At 42.5% G+C, this 20,103-nt stretch overlaps 1 protein-coding gene across 1 annotated transcript in view; it reads left to right on the top strand.

The window, feature by feature from the left end:
* LOC8025891 (integrator complex subunit 10) overlaps window positions 1–18,430 on the top strand; it is a 56,870-nt gene extending 38,440 nt beyond the window's left edge. The window contains exons 16-20 of the mRNA XM_029978682.3: window positions 926–1,037; window positions 10,605–10,684; window positions 12,311–12,476; window positions 15,578–15,674; window positions 18,132–18,430. Coding sequence (XP_029834542.2) covers window positions 926–1,037; window positions 10,605–10,684; window positions 12,311–12,476; window positions 15,578–15,674; window positions 18,132–18,285 — 609 coding nt within the window. The 3' untranslated portion in view covers window positions 18,286–18,430. The remainder of the gene's footprint in view (window positions 1–925; window positions 1,038–10,604; window positions 10,685–12,310; window positions 12,477–15,577; window positions 15,675–18,131) is intronic.
* The last annotated feature ends 1,673 nt before the right edge of the window (window positions 18,431–20,103 follow it).

Below are 20,103 nucleotides of genomic sequence, written 5' to 3'. Positions count from 1 at the left end.
AATTTGTATTACTCAAGGTAACTAGTATGCTTCAGTACCAAAGGTGAACCCTCAACCATGATCAGAGATATACTAATTTAGCAATGCAATCTTCTCTTCTTTTTTCTTTAAGTGATATGTTGACAGATGTTGGGACCTGCTCTAAAACTGTCAGTGGCTGCTCCAAACTAATACTTTGCCTGCTACGAGAACTGTTATAAAAGCTCAAATGCCACTTCCATCACTGTAATGGGCATTTCTAACTGATTTCTCACTGAAGCTGAGATAGTTGACTCTAGCAGCAATTCATCGCTTTAAATTCAAATTTGGAGGTTTTTTATGTGCCAAACCAACGACGGGCATCTGGCACGCCCCAGCGAAGAACTGAGGATTAGTTTGGACCACCTGGGGATCTTTTGACGTGCAACCGAAAGCTCAGTTACACGGCGCCTCCTCCGCAAGAAGCCTCCGTCAGATTACGGGCACCTCGGCTGGGATTGAACCCGCCACATGGGGATCCGTAGGCCAGCGCTCTCGCCTCGGAGCCACCGAGGCGGCTCAGCAATTCATCGCTTTACCACAGTGCTGTCCAGCTGGCAGGGCACTAGACAGTACTCGTCCTCCAAAACCAGGACCTCCTCCAAGTGGAAAATACGAGACCCCATTTTCTTCATCTCTTCCTCCACTTGTTTACTTCCCTCGAAGTTGTGGAGAGAAGGAATAATCCAAGTAGTATTTTGACTTCCTAGCAAGATTGATGTTTCGATAGTCTCAAAGCTCAAGACATTCGTGTCATTCCTTAATACTTTTCTTTTTGTTTGCTTGTTTTTAGATATGTTTGTAGGCATGAGCACAAGCCCTCAAAGTGTTTGAAAGGCTGTTTGTGACGTTAAGTTTGCGAGCCAGGAGAACAGCCAGGGTGGTCTTTGCCCAACTTGTCTTGCAGGCTGCCTGCTCCAAGCTCCTTGATGTGGTCTGTTCGCTCCCTGAGACTTCTGTTGCTCCTCCCCCCGCCGCCTCTGCTTACCACCCAGCCGAAGCCCTACACAGGAAGTCCGGTGAGCAACACACACAGATACATTCATCATTGATTTATCATCTTTGGATCTGGCAAAAAGGAAATGCAGAAACAGAGAAGCTGCCTTAAGTCCCACACTCAGACAGGCTGCTCCCATCCTCCACATACTATAAACGGGGACATAAACCTAGATCTCAGATTTAAAAAAAAAAATTAATTTTTCTATTTTGAGGTTTTCAGTTTTAGAAACTAATTATGCACTTTTACTCTAAATTTGATAATTATATGCCAAATAGTTACGTTGATATAAAATATTTTCAACACAATGTGAGGCAGTAACAAAGTAAAGGAGTTCAATGTTTGAATAGATTTTTTTAAGTTCCACTTCTTGCTGCAAATATAATACGATGGAATCTTTTGTTCGAAGGTAAAAGTGTTCTGATACCACAATCAAAATGTATCTGAACTGAAATTTAGTGGGAATGGGGCTATCTACTTTACTTTATTTTAAGTCGAACTCCTCATTGAGAAAAAACTGTTTTAAAAAATTGACATAGGACAGACTTGCACCTGATATTTTGAGGTAATAACTTTTCCTAAAAGATTTACATTTGAGTTATAAAAACTAGATAGCCCGATGTCCCACATCCCCCGCTCAGGGTCCTCCCCTGGAATTTCTGAGGGGTGGACATTGCCCGGGGGAGGGGCACGCTCGCGTTCGTTCTTCTTTTGGGGGGAGGGGGAGGGGGGGGGTTAGTCGCGTTTGTTTATTGCCATCCCCCCCCCCCCCCCGGGCGCTGCGGGCGGCGTGCCGCTGAGATGGAGAAAGAAAAAAAAAGAAAAAGAAACACGTCGAGCGCTTGCGCTTTTTGTTTGAAGCAGTGTGGCAGTGGCGGCAGTCAGCGATGCAATAGCGAACGATAACATGGCGGTGCGCGGACCTGCTGACTGCGACGGCGACAGTCTGCAGCCATGTTTGCAGGCAAAATCGCATCGTCATCCCGCGGCAAAAAAAAAAAAAAATTAGTGGTGGGCGGTCAGTTAAAGCGGTGGGCGGTCAGTCGGAGCGATGGGCGGTCAGTCGGAGCAGTGGGCGGCAAAGCCACTGCCACCCACCGTGGGAAGAACCATACCCCCCTTTATATTTAAACAGTTAAAATGATGCTTAATAGCAAAGTAGAAATTTGGGCTAGTTGGTTCATGATCAGTATTTACAGCGCCAAAAAACGACAGGACAAAGACGAGAGTAAACAGGACGAGGCGCACTCGCAAATAAAGTTTATTTAGGAAAAAAACACATAATATATAGGCCGTTAAAAATGCCTACTCATCCCATCAATCCAGAAGACCTCTTGATAAAATCAAACTCTTTCCCTGAGAGGGCAAGGGAAGGCTCGCTAACGCATTCATCTCCCTTTGCTCTAATCTCAAACGCCTCGTGCACTTCTCGGCATATTTTACCTTTGTATTTCGCCAGAACCTTCACATCATGCAGAACTGGTGAGCATGGGCAGCGACTACAATGAACAGCTAGGTTACCAGACGGGCTTGCTCTCATAGCTGACGCATGTTCCCGTGCACTGGCAGATGTGTCAATGATCGTGCACGGGAACATGCGTCAGCTATGAGAGCAAGCCCGTCTGGTAACCTAGCTGTTCATTGTAGTCGCTGCCTGTGCTCACCAGTTCTGCATGATGTGAAGGTTCTGGCGAAATACAAAGATAAAATATGCCGAGAAGTGCACGAGGCGTTTGAGATTAGAGCAAAGGGAGATGAATGCGTTAGCGAGCCTTCCCTTGCCCTCTCAGGGAAAGAGTTTGATTTTATCAAGAGGTCTTCTGGATTGATAGGATGAGTAGGCATTTTTAACGGCCTATATATTATGTGTTTTTTTCCTAAATAAACTTTAGTTGCGAGTGCGCCTCGTCCTGTTTACTCTCGTCTTTGTCCTGTCGTTTTTTGGCGCTGAAAATACTGATGCTTAATAGCTTCATTTGCATATCATAGATTTCTTAACGAAGATTGGCAAATCTTCTTATACAGGTATGTAAAGTTGTCCTGGAGATCCGAAAGTTTGCACAGTACACCTACATCTGAAGTTAAATCTCCCATGCAAATTTCATTCCAATCACTTGAGTAGTTCAGAATAGAGCCACTAAATGAGCTGCGCTTAAAGTATCAACACTCCGTTCCCCAACATTGTTGTGGGCGCCGCCATTTTGGTGCTTGTGCAGAGCTGACGCAACTGCCGATCGTCATGATTCAAAAGTGTGACTTCCTCAGCATTAGATTCGGTGTTAGGAAGCTCTTATACTATTGCTTTGCTTTGTCACAAACTGTTCAAACATTTGTGGAGGATGGAAAAGTGCTTCCTCTGAGTTCAGATAAAGCTTCAGGTAACTGGCAACCATGATTTTAAGCCACATTATGGCCAAGTGTCGTTACTCTGAAGCGTAGCTTATTTAGTGGCACTAGTTCAGAAGTTCAATCTCTAGCCAGTGTCCCCGATAAGGCAGAACTTTGTATCAGACTGCAAACACGAAAGTTAAGAATTTGTTGAGCTCCTTTCGGTACCCATACCTGCTAACTCCCAATTTTTTAAGAAAGTGTTCAGATTTGGGCCTTGGTTTCATGATCTTTAAAACATACTCCGGGAGTTTGCAAAAATGATTTTACATGGCCATTGTGTAGGAAATTGCAGCCAAATGAAGAGGTGTAGGAACGGTCACTTTAAACGCACCACTTGTGATTGCAGTGATGTGATTGCTGCTGCAATTGCACCAAACCATGCCAAAGTGCTTACCCTGCTACGTTCTGCTCCATTTGACCAAATGTGACGAATTTCTACGAAAATTGCTGCACAACTTATATTCGCTTTAAGAATGCTAAAAATATAATAGCTCAGGCCTCGCCATCCAGTCAGATCGTTACGATGTACCTAAGTGAGTTTTAAGAAATTTTGATTATAGCCTCAAATAACATACATTCTATGCATTTCAGTCAGAGATTGACAGTACCCGGAAGTTTCGCAATAATCCTCATGTTCGTGGTCTGTTCTATACGTGTCTTTAGGGATGCCGCGAACTTTTTTCGAACCGAAGGTTCGATGATCGAATCAAGTAGGTAGTTAGAAAGATTTCGAATTTTCTAACTGTCCATATTGAGAAATTCGACGGAAGTCCAATTTTTTTGAACTGGTTAAACTAAGAAGTTTGACGCTTTTCAAAATTTCTAACTCATTACACCGCAAAAATCGATGCTTGTCTAACTTTCGAACTTGATAGACTAAAAAATTTGATGATTTTCGAAGTGAAGCTTTTCAAACTTTCAAACTTCCTACACTAAGAAAATCGATAATTTTCGAACTTCTGAATCTAAAGAATTCGAAAATTGTCAAACTTTTGATTCCTGAAAAGTCAAAAGTTCGACAAACTTTCAACCTTTAGTGACTTCGAAAGACCGGCAGGCGGTTTCATTTGGGTTGAAGCAGTGCGGTACATTTGTCATTTCTTTTTCTTGCATTTTTTCTTGCATTTTTACATGCGGTGCTGCATTCCTTGCTAAAGACAACGCCGTTTATTTCAATCATCTGGCATGGTTGGTTTTAAAGAAATAGATTCCTGAAGGAGCGAGGAAGGACAACGGGTTTTTGAAAATTGCCGTTTGTGCCATATTTGAAGCGCGCTATAGCCGAAGCTATTTATGGTAGAGATGTTAAATTTTTAAGAATTATCTATGTATAGCCTAGGTAAGTGTCGTCTTAAGCAGGGTGTCGAACCGGAACCGAACCGAACCGAAAACCGGAACCGAACCGGTATTTTTTCCGGAACTGAACCCGAACCCGAACCGTTATATTGTTATCGCGATGAACCCGAATTGGAACTGAACCGGAAAAAAATAACTGTTACCGGCTCCTGTCAAAACGGTTCGGCCACGCGCTGTTGACAATGAATGTGCTATCAATGCCATTTGTTTTTTAAGTGCCGTCAACTGACACACACCTCGCTTACATATTTTTCTTCTCCACTCAGTCTTAGGAATATAAACGCTGCATCCATGAATCTTGACAAACGCTGCATCCATGAATCTTGACATAGGAACCAGTATTGCGCTGGTCGCGGCTTGCGCAGAAAAAAGAAAATTGGAATGCTGTGCAAAAAAAAAAAAAAAAATTGCGTCACGGGATTTTATTTTCCTACAATCTCGTAAATCCTAAATGCTGCTGTGTGCTCATTTCATAACACGTTTCTAGAACGCGCGAGTTCTTGAAGCTTGCTTCCATCGGAATGAGAAAAGAAAAGGCTGTGGAGTTTGATAATAATGCATCCGGTTTCGTGTAGGCACTTAGAAACTAACATATTTGTGAGACAGCGAACTCTTCTATTTTAATATTTATCCTTTTACGTCCTTCTGGCGTTGCGTTCGGTGAAGTGTTTTTCATATTCCGTATCTTGTTTAATGAAAACTTCTTTAAGGATCTAATTTGAGTTACCGAAGGCTAGTTCAAATAAAGAAAGCTGTATTTTCTCCCCACTGTTCCTTCAATTGCTTACATGCCGAGGTGGCGGGATAGGTAGCGAGTTCTACTTGTAAGTGGGTTTGTAAGGAGGTCGCGGATTTTACAGCTACTGCGTCGGACCCAATTAGATGAAGTCCGAATGCGTAAACGTCGGTGAGGTAACCTTTGAGTGCACATAAAGAAACCATTCCTGGTAGAAATCCCTGAGCCTTACACTACGATGTATCCCGTTTCGTATGTGCTGATTTTAGATGTTTTATTTTTAATTTATTTTGATGTTGCAATTTGTCATTTATAATTTCCGAACCGGTTCGCGAACCGGTTCAGCGCCCTGAACCGGTTCGCAAACCGGTTCGCGGATCGAATTAATCGAACCGAAACTGAACCGGAACAAAATAAATTTACCTGAACCTGAACTGTAACCGAACCCGTATTTTTTTCGGTTCGACACACTGGTCTTAAGATATGAATATTGTGGTTCAAGGCGAGTTTCGAAGAAATATTCAAACATGTATCTACGGGCAATTACGCCCCAAACTTGGTAATTTTTTTCGTCTATATTGTTTGAGGTATTGCATTTAAATTAACAGCGCAGACAGTACATATCATTACGATATGCAGAATACAAATGAATGTATTTATTGTTTTTTTCACGTTGAGGAACAAATTAACTCATGGGGAAAGATTTCTAAAATAATTCAAACTCCGCACATCATAAAAAATTTTTTTTTTTTTTTTTTCACGTTTTTGGGATTGTTTTTTTTAGCCTGTACGCATTTCGATAGGAGAAACTTGTTTCGTAGTTCTGGGCCTTTGAATACGCAAGAATGCAACGCTTCTGGCGGGTTCTTGATAGTTTTTTGTTTTTGTTTTCTCTCCTGCTTTTCATTTTTGCATTTATTGTTATGTTTATTTATTTATTATTTTTTACCATTGGCACAGTTATTTAGGTCGAAAGGACATAGCTTTAAACTTCCGAACCAATAACCAGGTACAAATAGTGCCTTCTGACAATGAGTTTCTGACAATGACTATTTTGCACGATCTTTTATGCAGTGAAGAGCGACAGTAGCTATACATATGCATAAATAATTTCAGATCAAAATAAGCTTGACCACGCTCTTTTTCCCCGTATTGTTTTCTTTCACAGTCCAAAATAGCTGGGGGGAAGAGGGGAGGGGAGGGGAGGGGGGAAGGGGGCTGGAGCACCCCCCCCTCCCGTTTTTCCTCTTCCGACACCACTGGTATGGTAGAACGCTCCTTGACCTCGATTTATGTCGGCTTCTGTGTTTTTTGCTCGCCGCTTCCTCCATCCCGGAAAATAAGCCTCCAGAACAATTACAAACTAAACTTACTACATGGCGGTGTCACTCGGGTGGCGTTCGATCAGATTACTGCCAACGTACCAGCGTGCGAGGGGGTGGGGAGCTAGTTTCCCAGATCGCTTCGAGGTTTTTCTGAGCCTCAACCTCCTGCCCGTCCCTGACCGTTTCGAACTGGATGAGTATCGTAAAACAGCGCGTTTGTGTGATTGCTACTGCGTGATGCACGTTAAAGACCCCCCCCGGCTGGCGGTCACAATTACTGATCTATGGTCACACGTTACTCTGCACTGACAAATATTTTAGCACATCCGGGACACTCGTCGTCTCATTTAATTGCTGAACCAACTTTGCGCAGTCTAAATATCACACCCAAACTTTTCTAAACCTGATTTTGTGAAAACCAGTGGGGCGTGAACACGTTATTTGAAACTGTGGCGGGACATAAAAACCGGACTTCGAACTTTGCGCACTTGGACTTGAAAGAAATTTGAAACTTTCGAAGTTTTTTTTAGGATTTAGCCCTAAAAGAGAATCGAAACCTTCGAACTTTTTGAACTTTATGTAGAAAAAAATTCGAAATCCTCGAATTTATAGAATTTTATGTCCATAAGAATTCGAAACGTTCGAATTTTTCGAATTTCAGATCCCATTGAAACATTTGTATCTCTCGAATTTCAAGTTAGGAAAGTTCAGAATCTTCGAATTTCTCGAACCTCAAGTAAAAGAAAGTTCGAAATAATCAAATGCAAACTTCTAGAAATTGTGAAAGCTTCAAACTTTTTGAATTCGAAACTCCACGTTTTGTGAAAGTTGCGAATTTTTCGAATTCGAACCTCCGCACGGTCGAAAACATCGAAATCTTTCAAATTCGAACCTCAGTTCGCTTTGAAAATATCCAAACCTTTTGAATTCAAACCTAGGGTGGTTCGTGGCATCCCTACTCAGTTTCACCTCAAGAAAAAAGGAAGTTTTGCACACTGCTCATACGCCGCATAAAGTAGTTCTTACGAGATTTGGTTTCAGAAAAAAAGAAGCAATGGTTTTTGACTTTTGAAACATGTACTTCATGATAAGATAACCTATATCTGATCTAAAATGCAGCTACATATATCTTAATTCTCCACAAAAAGGGGGAAACTAGTAATGCTCCACGAGAAGCCGGACTTTTTTTTACTATGATTCTTGAGGTGAAAACGAGTATAGAAAGTTAGTTTCGTTGAGTGCACTTCTCACCGCGCACTGGTGTTTTGCGGAGAAGCGACAACCGCAGAGTAGACATTGTGATTTTGCGCATCTTGCTTTGCTGCAGCGCACCCACGTGCAAAGGGGAAAGCACTCCTACAGTGCGAGCTGCAGCACAATTTCTTAACACAACTTCGGCTTTTATGATAGACTGGGATATCCTTGCGGTACATCTTTCCAATCCAAGATTTAGCAATGGTACTTTGGTATTGCAATAATATTTATATGCACTCTTTTGTAGGTTTATTTTGTTTGCTGACTCCTTTGTTTAGTTATTACTTTTATATAGATGTTGTAAACTAGAACTAAATTGGCAGGAGCACTGGATGGAAGCTTGGGAAGAACCTTACTGAATTCGGCGGGATTGTTTTTTTAGAAGGCATACTGATAGTTTGCGTGCCCCCTTTGTTATGAAGTTCTACATATAAAACATAATTGACAATCATAATCAAATGACAAGTGGTTTTGCTTTTATCTCAATTAGGCATTGCAGTTTTATTACAACTTCTAAAACTTAATGAAAACATTATTTTAAGTGCTCAAAATTATTTTATTCCAACATTATTTCAGTGGGATTCCAATACCTAAAATCACCATTTAGAGCAGTTTGTGCTGTCCTTCATTAGTTATCTTGTTACTGTGTCTTGTGCTCAAACACAAAATCCTAGTTTTGTGTTTGAGGGAATCGCTCCTGCTGTGCAATCTATGCTAAAAAAGGGTTGAACATAAGTGAGAAGGGGAACTATACATATCCTTTTTAATTGGCAGGCCGACACATTAATCTTGACATAATATTTGCAGTGCTATGAATGAAAATGAAATGTGCTCTCATGCTCAAAAACCTTTTTTTACTGCTCTAAAATTTACTTTTGGCTGCTCCGAGAGCTGCCCCAAATGACTCAGACCGATTACATCACTGTGATTGGCATGCATAAGCCTGTTTTCACAGTTGTTTCACAGACGAGGAGAAATAAAGGACGGCAAAATCTGGTGAACCATTAGATGTTTTAGATTTCTATCGCTCACTGGTGGGTGAGTGAGTGAGTTTATTGAGAAGAAACTATAAAATAACACAGAAAAGAGGGGAAATGCAAAACGAGAACTTAGTCTCCCAATAATGGAGCCACCTTTCATACCCCGTTCACACGGTCAACATAAAGGTACCTTTAACATAGGTCCCTTTGCTATCAGCGAATCAGTCCGTGCTCTTGGGTCGCGAGCACACGCCTCGCGCGGGAGATCGTGAGTTGATTGGCCACAAAGAATAAAGGTCCCTTAACTAAAGGTACCTTTACAGTCATGTGAATGGGGTATTATTCTGCTTAGGGAAAGGGAAAGCAAGACGAAAATGTTAGGATTGATAGAGTGTGGGAGAGAGAATTAAAGAAAGTTAAAAACCCAGAGGTTATTGGCATTTGCTAAAATGAGATGAACCTGGCAGTGCAGGCTACTTACAGTAAAATACCGGGGGAGCACCCTCCCGCTTTCACCGAAAACTGGATTAATCTAGACATGGGCGCTTGTCCGGTCAGATCGGGCGCTTAGCGTATTATTTGCAGAATTCCAAATTTCGGAACACCTTAATAGTGGGCGCTTGAACGAAGTGGGCACTTCCGCGGTATTTAACGGTATACCTGTAACATTCTCTTCTGTCGTTATTTCTATGCAATGGTTGGCAGGTCTGCATTGCATGTTTGGATCACAAGTTTGAAACAGACATATACCATAGCTGCAATCCACAGGTTGACAATGGTGCAGACTGTCAGACTGGAAGTGATAAAAAATTCATGCATTTTACAAACTAAGAACTTAAATTTCTCGAGCTCTAAGGGCTTGAAGAAATATAAAACTTGATGTGTATGTCAAGCAACCAGTAGGGTAGGGATCTGGATTTTCTGAATTCATCTTTGGTAAAAATCGAATGGTATTTTTTTGGCATATATATTTTATTGCTGACTTCTTTAAATTCCCATTTCTCCAAAATTTGCTGTTCTTTGGAGTTTAATTGTGTTACAGTATGTCGAATTCTCCAAGGTTATGCGTAAACAGGAATAAGATTTTTAAACAAATACATGAAAAGACAAAACTATTTCTCTAGAAATAGTTTCACAAGCCACTCTACAAGAAATCAGCCAATAGAATTAACATAAAATCTGTTACAAAGAAGCTCCCTTTTTTTTTTTTTTAAGTAGCCTTATGTTAGAAAGGACACTGGAGTGGCCTCTCCTCGGGACAGGCGATGCTGTATTCCACCTAGACTGATGTAAAGTGGCCTGACGTTTTTGCTTTTCACCACTGTAATTTTAATTATTGTAATTTTTTTTTTTTTTATAGATTTAAGTTGCCAAAACATTTACCAGCTGTTGTGTTTCCAACTTCCAGGTATTAGTCGAGAACCCAGAACCCTATCTATAAACCTTCTGATTATGAACAGTCTAAATTAATCAGTTTTGTCTCATGACTTTTTTAAAACGCCATTTTGTTCATGAATTTTGCAGTGGTTTCATTTTATCCATTTCAGATCGCAAGCTTGTGTTTGCTTGCTACGACAGAGGAGAAATTCTGCGTTTCTGCATGAAGTCGCTAATCACATGCTTCAAGGTAACCGAAAGATGAAAGCTACTCTTCTTTTTTTATGTATTTCCGTCTTATGTGTTTAGAGTTTTTACTTTTTTTAGTGCCTTTTTTCTGGAAAGTGGTTTTTACTCACATGAGCTTTTTTATGAATGGGATTTGCATATTTTTCACATTATGTCAATTTTATTTATAAGAATTATTGTTAAAAAAATAGACGTGTACAATTCTCTGTATTGCGAAATTGGAGCACAGCTCTTGAGGAGGAGGAGGAGAGAAGGGTACGAGGGGAGGGTATGCCTCTCCTCCCCCTCTGTACTCTCCCCTCCTCTCCTCCTCGGGTCCTATTTAGTGGGAAATTGTGAAAATTTTCCCGCTAAATTGAGCGGGAAAATTAACCCCGGGAAAATTAACCCCGCTAAATTTAGCGGGTTAAGTTTCCCTGCTAAATTTAGCGGGGAAATTGTGATGTCCCATAATGCAACGCGTGCAGTTACGTTGACGCCGCTCAACCCGGAAACTAGTGCCTAAGAGCTGCGCTTTAGAATTTCAGTAATTTTTAGGAGTAGGCTTCTGAGATTCATTAATTTTTGTTATAGTTGTATTTATTATATAATTAAACTCATCAGAAATACATTAGGCTCACGATAATTCAAACTTGGGTATTTCATGCTTGTTAATTCAAATTTCAAATTTCGGTCATGCACCAGTCACCTAGCCGTGTTTAGAGATTTGTGTTTATCCTTTGTCCCCCTTGTTTTCTTTCTCCAGGGATGATATCCGTCGTCATTGTCCTGCTATGTTTTCAATATATTTATAAGTCGCTTAGTTCGAATGGCGTTTTCATGTAATTCATACTTTCTATTCTCGTGTTCCCGTTGAGCACGCTTCTTACCGAGCACTGGTGCACTGCAGAAAAGCAGCATCCGCAGAGCTTGCTTCTACGGGTGCTGCTTCTCCACATTGCACTGGTGCTCGGTGAGAAGCGCGCTGAAGGGGGCTAATAGTCCACAATAGACAACTTTTTTGCTGGATGAACAAACATTTTGTATAGAAGTGTCATGTGCTGTTTAAAGAGTCCACAATAGAGAACATCTTTGTGGGATGAATAAACTTATCTCATACATTCACCAATGTTTCATATGTTGCATACCTGCTTATGATTGTTGGGCCTGTGTAGAAGAAATCATCAAATATGTGCTTTTATATGTAGCCATCCATATTACCAATAATAGTTTTATATTTCACCATATTTAGATAAATTTCTGATAATTCAAACTTTTGATAGTTCAAACAGAACGTGTGGCTTTCTGGAGTTTGAATTAATGAGTCTGCTGTAACCTGAATGGTGTAAACCTTCATTTGGAAAGTATTAAAAAAAAAAAAAAAAAAGACAGTCAATTATTTGGTTTGTGAAATACTACTAGATAGTTAACTGAGAGCTGTTTTTGATTTCAGATTGGGATTACATTTTTGTACTAATAAGGCCTTTACCTTTCACAAATTTTTATCTTCAAAATCAGTCAAGTCAGAACTTTCTAAATGGAGGCCCTATCTACTTACCCTAGTTTTCAACCAGTTTGATCTCAAAAATCGCTTTCAAAAGTCACTTCTAGAAGTCGCTCTGCTTATGACTAATAACATTTGTTTCAGGAAAAGGTGTTGATGCAGTTCACTAAAGACGACCTAGCCCTGGGGCACCTCATCGTAATGACCCAGTATGACTGGCCCGAGGAAGAGCAGCTTTTCTTGAAACTCCTCGAGATCATCAAGAAGCAGGGCAGCTTTTGCTATGGGCTGTTCTTTAACTACATCATCAGTATCCTTTTGAAAAGAAGACATCTCTTTTCTAATTTTAGGGCAGAGGCATTGCTGTCACTTGGTTCACCCTGCTGGTGGACCTTTCTTGTCACTGCTGGTCCATTGCATTCTCTTTCCATGGGATGTGGTTGAGGTGTGGCCACATGAGGGTAGTTTGGAAGTTGTACTTTCTCGACCAAGGCATCTTTCAAGGATGTGCACTTATGGTCAAAAGAACACCAGCAAGACAGTCGTTTTACATAAGTAGTCAAGGTTTCGCAAGTGAGCAGTGGTTAACAAAGTCTGCCATGATGTCACATGCTGACCCCTTTATTTACCAGAGACAGCATGAATAGAGAGGTCGATGGTCTCTGTTTGAGCTGCACCCACCTCCACAGATTAGGAAAGACACTAGACGTCCAGCCCGAAATGGACCTGTCAACCTCGGTTCACTTCTGTAGCAATCGTGAGCCGTGGACCTTTTCAAAATTGAAGCAGCTCTGATTACGAGGCTTGGCACAGCATGTCCTGGCAACCCACTGGCCACTGAGAGTTATGGTTTAAATGGTCTCGTTTATTAGTTCCCACGTCCGTCACAATTGTTCACTGGTTGAATGCAGTGACATTTGGCATGCATGGGGAGAATGGTGGGGGTGGAAACGTCTTTATTAGTATTGAGGTATTGAGACCTCTGGCCCTATGGTTGTCTTGTCGGGCCAGCATACGTTTAACGGCCCTCCGACGCCTTCAAGTATAATCGGAGCATTGTTGTCGTATACATGTCGCCAAATGTCATATTAAACCAGCAGGAAGAACTTATGTTCCTGATGCATTACATTACATATCTGAACACATAGCTTTCCACATGTCCCATGCTAAAATCTACTCACTGGATTTGCAGTAAATTAATTGCGTTAATAAACGGTACTGCTCGACTTTATAGTAATAATATGAGCTGCTCTCTTTTGTCAAGTTGTACAGCTCTAATCAGCTAATTACTTTCAATTTTTTTTTTTTTTTCTGGTCTGCATTATTTACAAAACATGACTTAGTATTAACAGAGGTTTTCCAAGATGGGTTACTGACCTCAAGGAGGCCATTTTGACCGATAATGAAGAGAGAGAGAAAGCTTGAATCCAAGTAAATCGCGGCCTGGTTTATGGTGCAAGAATATAGATCACTAATCTGCTCAAACTGTTAGGGCTCAAGTAAGGTAGAAGGTGTCTTTTAAAGTTTATCCACTGAATTTGCAGCGCAGCAAGCCAAGCTGTAATTTGTATACCTTACTTCATGATGAATCCCAGAGAAAAGCTCACCGTAGAAAAGCTCACCGGAGATAAGCTCACCGGAGAAAAGCTCACCGCAAAACCGGCGGATGCGGAGAAAAACTCACCGGCGATTGAGCGTACGCGGAGGAAAGCTCACCGATATTTTTTTCTTTTTTTTATATGGAGGCTGCGTGATTATGCTTAACATATATCAATTTATTGTCATCAAAATTCGTCAGCTTTGTAAAAAAGAAAATGTCATTTTCTATAATATTTGTTAAACTTTTTGGGTATATTGCTCCCAAATTAATAATTGCGGGCGAGTGTTTTCTGTGGCTTACTTTCTTGGCAACAAAAGCCTAACTGAAAGCTTTATAAACTTGAAGAACAGGAAAAAGTTTGAAAATTTAATAATGTCTGCTTAAGATCTAAAAATCAAAACTGTAAATGCCCAAAATTTGAAAGTGAAGGCGCAACAACGCTGTGCCTGAAATTCTCTTTGAAGCTTTTGTTAACCTTTGAAAAGAGGATAAACCAGTCAGTAGGACATCGAGGCTTCTCTCTTCCACGGACATGAACATTTTCTAGTTGTTCGTGCTGGTGTTTCTACACGTTGCCTTTGTGTGATAGCGCCCTTCTACAGCGAACCACCCATGACCTTCAGAGCTGCACACTGGCGCCGTTGTTACTCATGACCTATATAAAATGTATTCTTCTGTAAGCTAGCGAATAAGGCGAGTTGGTAAGCGTTATACATGATGAAAACCACTCAAACAACGACGACGGAATGAAGACAGCAAACACGACAGGACGAAGCTGTTCTCGAAACTAAAGGTTTGTTAGTCAAATTAACAGAAAGAGAACAGCGCCAGCCGTCACTGATTACATCAACAAACACCTACTTGTTTATCAGGCATCACACAATCTTTGGAGCTGAAACGGTTCACACACCGCTATTCCCATAAGAAGCTCGCAAAAAACGAACCTCTTTATCTGACAGAGCTACCGACGGCGCACTGTCAGCTGTCAATAAGTGTTGTCTCTTTTACCGGTGTACGATGTTCTGATTATATACCTTGCGGCTTTATCAATATACAGAATCGGAGATTACTAATTTTTGAGGAATTAGTAAATATGCACAATGAACTTCAAGAGTATTAAAAAAAGATGATTTATTTTTAATGAAGTGATGAATACGAATTGTGTTAAATTGCCACGTCTGACGCAAAATCCGCTAAGCCAAAAAAAAAAAAAAAAATTGGTGAGCTTTTTTTTGCATCTGTTCAAAGGCCGGTGAGCTTTTCTCCCCATCTGCAGGTTTTGCGGTGAGCTTTTCTCTGGTGGGCTTATCTCCGGTGAGCTTTTCTCTGGTGAGCTTTTCTCCGCTGCCCCTTCATGATGTGCCCTTAGCACTTGCATCTTGGAATAGTTTGAGTTTCTATCAAATTCATTCATAATCCTTGGTAATCTCTAAGTAAATTTATCAATCCCTTGCCTACACCAGGGTAGCTGGTCTAGCTGCGTTTAGACCTTCCCCCTATTGATCACTAACAGGGCTAATATGTTTTCTTTGTGACAACTTTTAGCAGATACGGAGATGGTCGCATTATGAGTAGTCGACTATATATCATGTTGTATAATAAACACCAATAGATTGTGCACAAATTCTGCCTATTTTCCTTTTGTCTTACGTGCCTTTTGTGGAACAACAGAGATAAAAATGAAGAAACCTGCAAATCTAGTTCAACAGCTAGGTACTGCCTAAAGCAGAGTAAAAATTTCCTTGTGGTTGGTCGCGTGCTCAGCCTTGAAGTGCCTTGGAAAGGCCAGTTCCTCAACAGGATTGACACAGATGCGGACATGCTTGAAGAATTCATGTACATTACCACGAGCAACGGGGGTGGGGTCACTTTGGATCTGTTGCCTACCTCCACCAGTCAGGTTGGGAGGTGGGCTGCTTTTGGCTTATCTTGGTCTACCCACTTTCTAGCATGTGTTATCAGAAATGTGCACCTTCTAGCAAAACTTGGGCACAAAAAATCAAAATAAATGTTGGTTGTAATTTTTTTTTTATGTTGGAATGTGTAAAGGCAGTGAGGTTTTTTCCACGCTCAGGTACACATTTCTCATGTTTTCCATTTATAGGGGAGAATTAATCAACTTTGGAAATAAAAATTGTTTTTGCGAATTTTGTACAGAATATCACAAATTTATGCAGTGTCTAAAAAGAGAGTAACTGAAAATGTAGACAGGTATCTTTCTATTCATTATATGCAAATTTCGAAAAAGATATATTTCACACTAATTATTTGCCTTAATTTTTGTGTCATTGTGTGGGAATGCAATGCTGGCTGCTTCTAAATTACATGCAATCTAACAAGTTTTGTAGTGTTCTTGTTTCTTTTTAATTACAACACTTTGCAGATTTTAAGTTCAACTTTGCAAAATCAAAAACAATAACTACCGTAAAGTTCCGAGAGAACGCCTGCCCCCGAGAGATCGCCCATCCCGTTTTTCTGGCTAAATGTCTGTAATATAAAAATCCCGAAAATCGCCCAACCCCCACGATTTCCGTCGGACGTCACACGATATCCGACGGGAATCGCATCAACCGCGCAACTTGCTGTACCTGCACGTCTGACAAGCGAGTTCATAGCGGGTTCCCGCATTTTTGTTCGTGGCAACACGCGAGCTGTTCCCGCGTGTATGTTACACCGTGAAATGCGAATCTGCTGCATCCGCAGTCTGCGGCATCTGTTCCCGTGACATAAAGTTTGTAGCGGATTCCCGTGTTTTTCTCTGCGATCTGCACGCGCAATCTCGATTCCACGCGATTGGTCCCGCATGTTTACTGCCTTCGCGATCTGCGGTATTTGTTCCCGTAACATAGGAGTTTGTAGCGGATTTCCGCGTTTTCGTCCGCGATCTGTGGCGCGCGATATCGGTTCCTGTGACAGGCAAGTTTGTGGCGGGTTTTTTTTTTTTTTTTATTATTACATTATAAAACTTGAACCTGCCGCATTCGCGGTCTGTAGTATTCGTTCCCGTAAGATACGAGCTCCTGGCGGGTTTCCGCCAGGAGCTCGCATCTTAACCATCCTGTGACACAGGAATTCGTAGTGGATTCCCACGTGTTTATCGCATCGTGAAACGCTAATTTGCGGTGTCCGAGATCTGCGGCACCAGTTCCCGCGTCACATGGTTTGTAGCAGGGGTCAGTGTTTTTATCATTAATTTTTAATAAAAATTTGCTGTGGCATCCCTAAAGACAGCCAACCCTATGTTTTTCACCGTTTATCTCCATTTTGGGTGGGCATTTTTTCGGAACTTTTTGGTATTCAATGCTCCACCTTAAGCTAGGTCCCTTAAAAATCTTAATTTCTGATTAGTGCATTGTTTAGCCTTCCCAGGAGCATTATTTTCCCCTTACCTCAAACTGAGTTGCGGTTGGTAGAAATGTATTTTTTCTAACAAAATTATATCAAATAGCTTAGCACAATTGTCTACGCCTCTTTTAGATGCTGAGCTGCACAATCGTCCAGTAACAAAATCGGAACGCAATTGGCGCACACCTTATCTGTCCAACGTTTGGAAGCTTTTTACTTCCGCAACTTCAAAACGTGCAGTCCCCTCTGCGGTGCCAAAAGGACTGCTGGGAACACCCTGTTCAGTTCCGGTTGTATACTCCGTTCACCCTAAGCTGAGACGCCGGCGGAAGCTGCGTCTTCGTAGGACCAGTCGTACTTCTCTCTGTTGCCACGTGATCAGGCTCCCACCTATGCCCACGCACAGAGTGCCGTGTCAGGCGACGGAAAAAACGGCTGATCAGTCCGGCAGGCACCACGTAGCTCCCGCCGCAGTCTCAGCTTACGGGTGAACAGAGTATAGCAGATGGGGAGACAACGGTCCACGGATTATACGCAGGCGAGCGGGCGAGGGCAGGCGATCACCTGCAAACTGCGTTACCACCTCTCTCTATCTCTCCAGTGTTACGTGATTGATGCAGCGAGTGCGCGTGGCCTTTTGGGATTTTTGCGAAAGGTATATGCAGGCACAAACCAAAAGAGAGAAGGGGACAAAAGCGCACGCAGATGTCAGAATGCCGGGCTCCCGTTTGCTTTGCATCTGCCCACTAAATAAACTGACTCTGATCATTCCAACCAGAGCTCAGCGTTCTGACGTTCCCGCACGCTCTCTTCTCCTCTCCCTCCAATTCTGCCCGCATTCATAGCTGCCAGTGGAGGTCTGTTGAAGGAACCGATTAAAATTGGTCTGTTTAGCCATGCCCGAGCGAAACACTGGTGGTTGAAGCCATCTACTTGTAGAGCTGCCTTTATCTCAAGGGCAGCTGTCCGTGACATAGGAGCCCCACATGAGCGAGACAGAACGGCCACGGCTTTGTGCAGGCAGAGAGCAGTTACTCGAGGAGTGAACAAGGGTGCCAAGGAGGACCTGAAGCTGGCCATGGAGAAGCAGATGATGCGCTGCGAGGACGACATGGAACAGCTCGTGGTGCACTTCTTCAAGCAGGAGCGGGACTTGCTCCAGCAGCAGCTGTAGCACCTACCACCTCGGCAGGCCCTCTCGTCTCGTGCTGCACCCTTCGCTGCACCGCGACAGGTTGGAAACGCGGGCCATGTGCAGCGTGCAGGTGCAGCACCCGCGCTCTGGGTGCTGTTCGAATAAAAGCGGAAGGTAAACCAAAGAAGTCGTTTCTTGTGAAGTGATTCACCCCTTGCGAGTTTGCGATTCTGTGGCAGTACAACAAAGGTAGAGGCACGCGTGCCCTCTCCCAGACTGCTTGCGCTTTCCTCTTTTCCTCGGGTGCCTCCTGCACATACTGTCGTGCAGCGAGTGCGGCGAGAATGATGCCTCCACTGCCCTGTCAGCTTTGCGGTAAAAGAAACAGCAACAAAAGAACTATTGTAGATTGTGTTTCGTGCCACAAATGTCACGTTCGAGTAACAAAAAGCCGTTACACGCAGGCTAAGGCAGGGGGAAGCCTTTAAAGTAACTGTATAAATCGCCTTGGTAACCTATCGTGCTACGATTTACCTCAGAGGTGCCTGAAAGTGGTGGAAGCATTGCATCAGAATTGCTAAGACCGAACATAACTGCGTAAAAAGTAAAAAAAAAACAAAAGAAAAAAAATACTGTAACTGATTTTATCTACCTGCATCCTCTTACTGGCTCAACAAGCGACAGATGGCAGAGCAGCCCCATCTAGCTTAAGTAACTGTATGCGGATGGCAAATTCGTCTGCTTGCGCAGGGAATAGCGGTGACGTCAGGACGCCGAGCCCTGATTGGCTGATCGCGACCCCCTATCTGAGCGTCTTCTGCTCCTTTGCAACGTCGTCTGCTCGCAACGTCGTCTGCGTTTGTCTCACCTTTCCTGCGACTTTCGAAAGTGCAGAGGTCAGGTTCACGAAACGATGTTACGCCAAAAATGTGCGTAAAACAAAACGTAAGAACAAATTCGTATTCACGAAACGAAATTATCGTAAGTTTTGCGCAGGTTCCGACGGAATCCTACGGCAGCTCCGAAGCTGTCTTACGCACTTCTTACGATCAAATCAGCATGGCCGACAGCGTCGCTCAGTTACTTGGTCGCGACGACCAACGAACGTTTATTTTTGAACGTGCTCTTCTCACGCGTCCCGACCACAAGTAGCAAGAAAAAAAGTAAAAAGTATTTCAAATAAACCACGACGAACACGAACGCTGGATCCACAAACACCCGGGAAATGCTCAACGGCCACGATTCCACTGACCCCGACCAAGCGCCTAGCAGGCACTCCGACTCGGCGCAGCGGTGCTCCGACGGTCCTTGGCCAAGACCGTCTGCCCACGACCGGCTGGCGTGCTGAATGGAATATGCCCGCGCGACCCTTGTGAACCCTTCCCGTATTATACTTTGATCGCTGACCTCAATTTTAGATTAAGAGGTCAATCTCTTGCTCTTGTCATCTCCTTGTTTATCGAGGCAGCGTTGACTCTCGCCGGTGAAAAAGCGGTGAATCTCCGACAGACGCAGGAAAGGTAAAGCAGATATCGCTTTGACTAGCAGACGTAAAGCAGGCGAAGTTAACTGCGCCAACCCGCCGACGCCCTTAAAGTGTGAGGAGTCTCGCCGCGCACGAAAGGAAGGAAAAAGTATTTGGGAGGGAACTTGCGGACACTAACCACCCTCACCCTCGGTTCTTAAAGGGCAACTCCGCTTAATTTCAAAAATTTTGAGATAGTGGCCGATTTTGCTTTTTGAAGCACTCAAAAACAATCCCCAATCCTTTGTTTCGCGAAAAATAAAATATTTTTCGTGTAATTTTACTCTAGCCATGATTACAAACCGAAACCGAAACGGTGTCAAAGCCGGACA

This window comes from Ixodes scapularis, unplaced genomic scaffold (genome assembly GCF_016920785.2).
Source record: "Ixodes scapularis isolate PalLabHiFi unplaced genomic scaffold, ASM1692078v2 PGA_scaffold0__279_contigs__length_252992795, whole genome shotgun sequence".
Classification (NCBI taxonomy): domain Eukaryota; kingdom Metazoa; phylum Arthropoda; class Arachnida; order Ixodida; family Ixodidae; genus Ixodes; species Ixodes scapularis.
The sequence above is the reverse complement of the archived record's forward strand: the minus strand, read 5'-3'. Positions and strand labels throughout refer to the sequence as shown.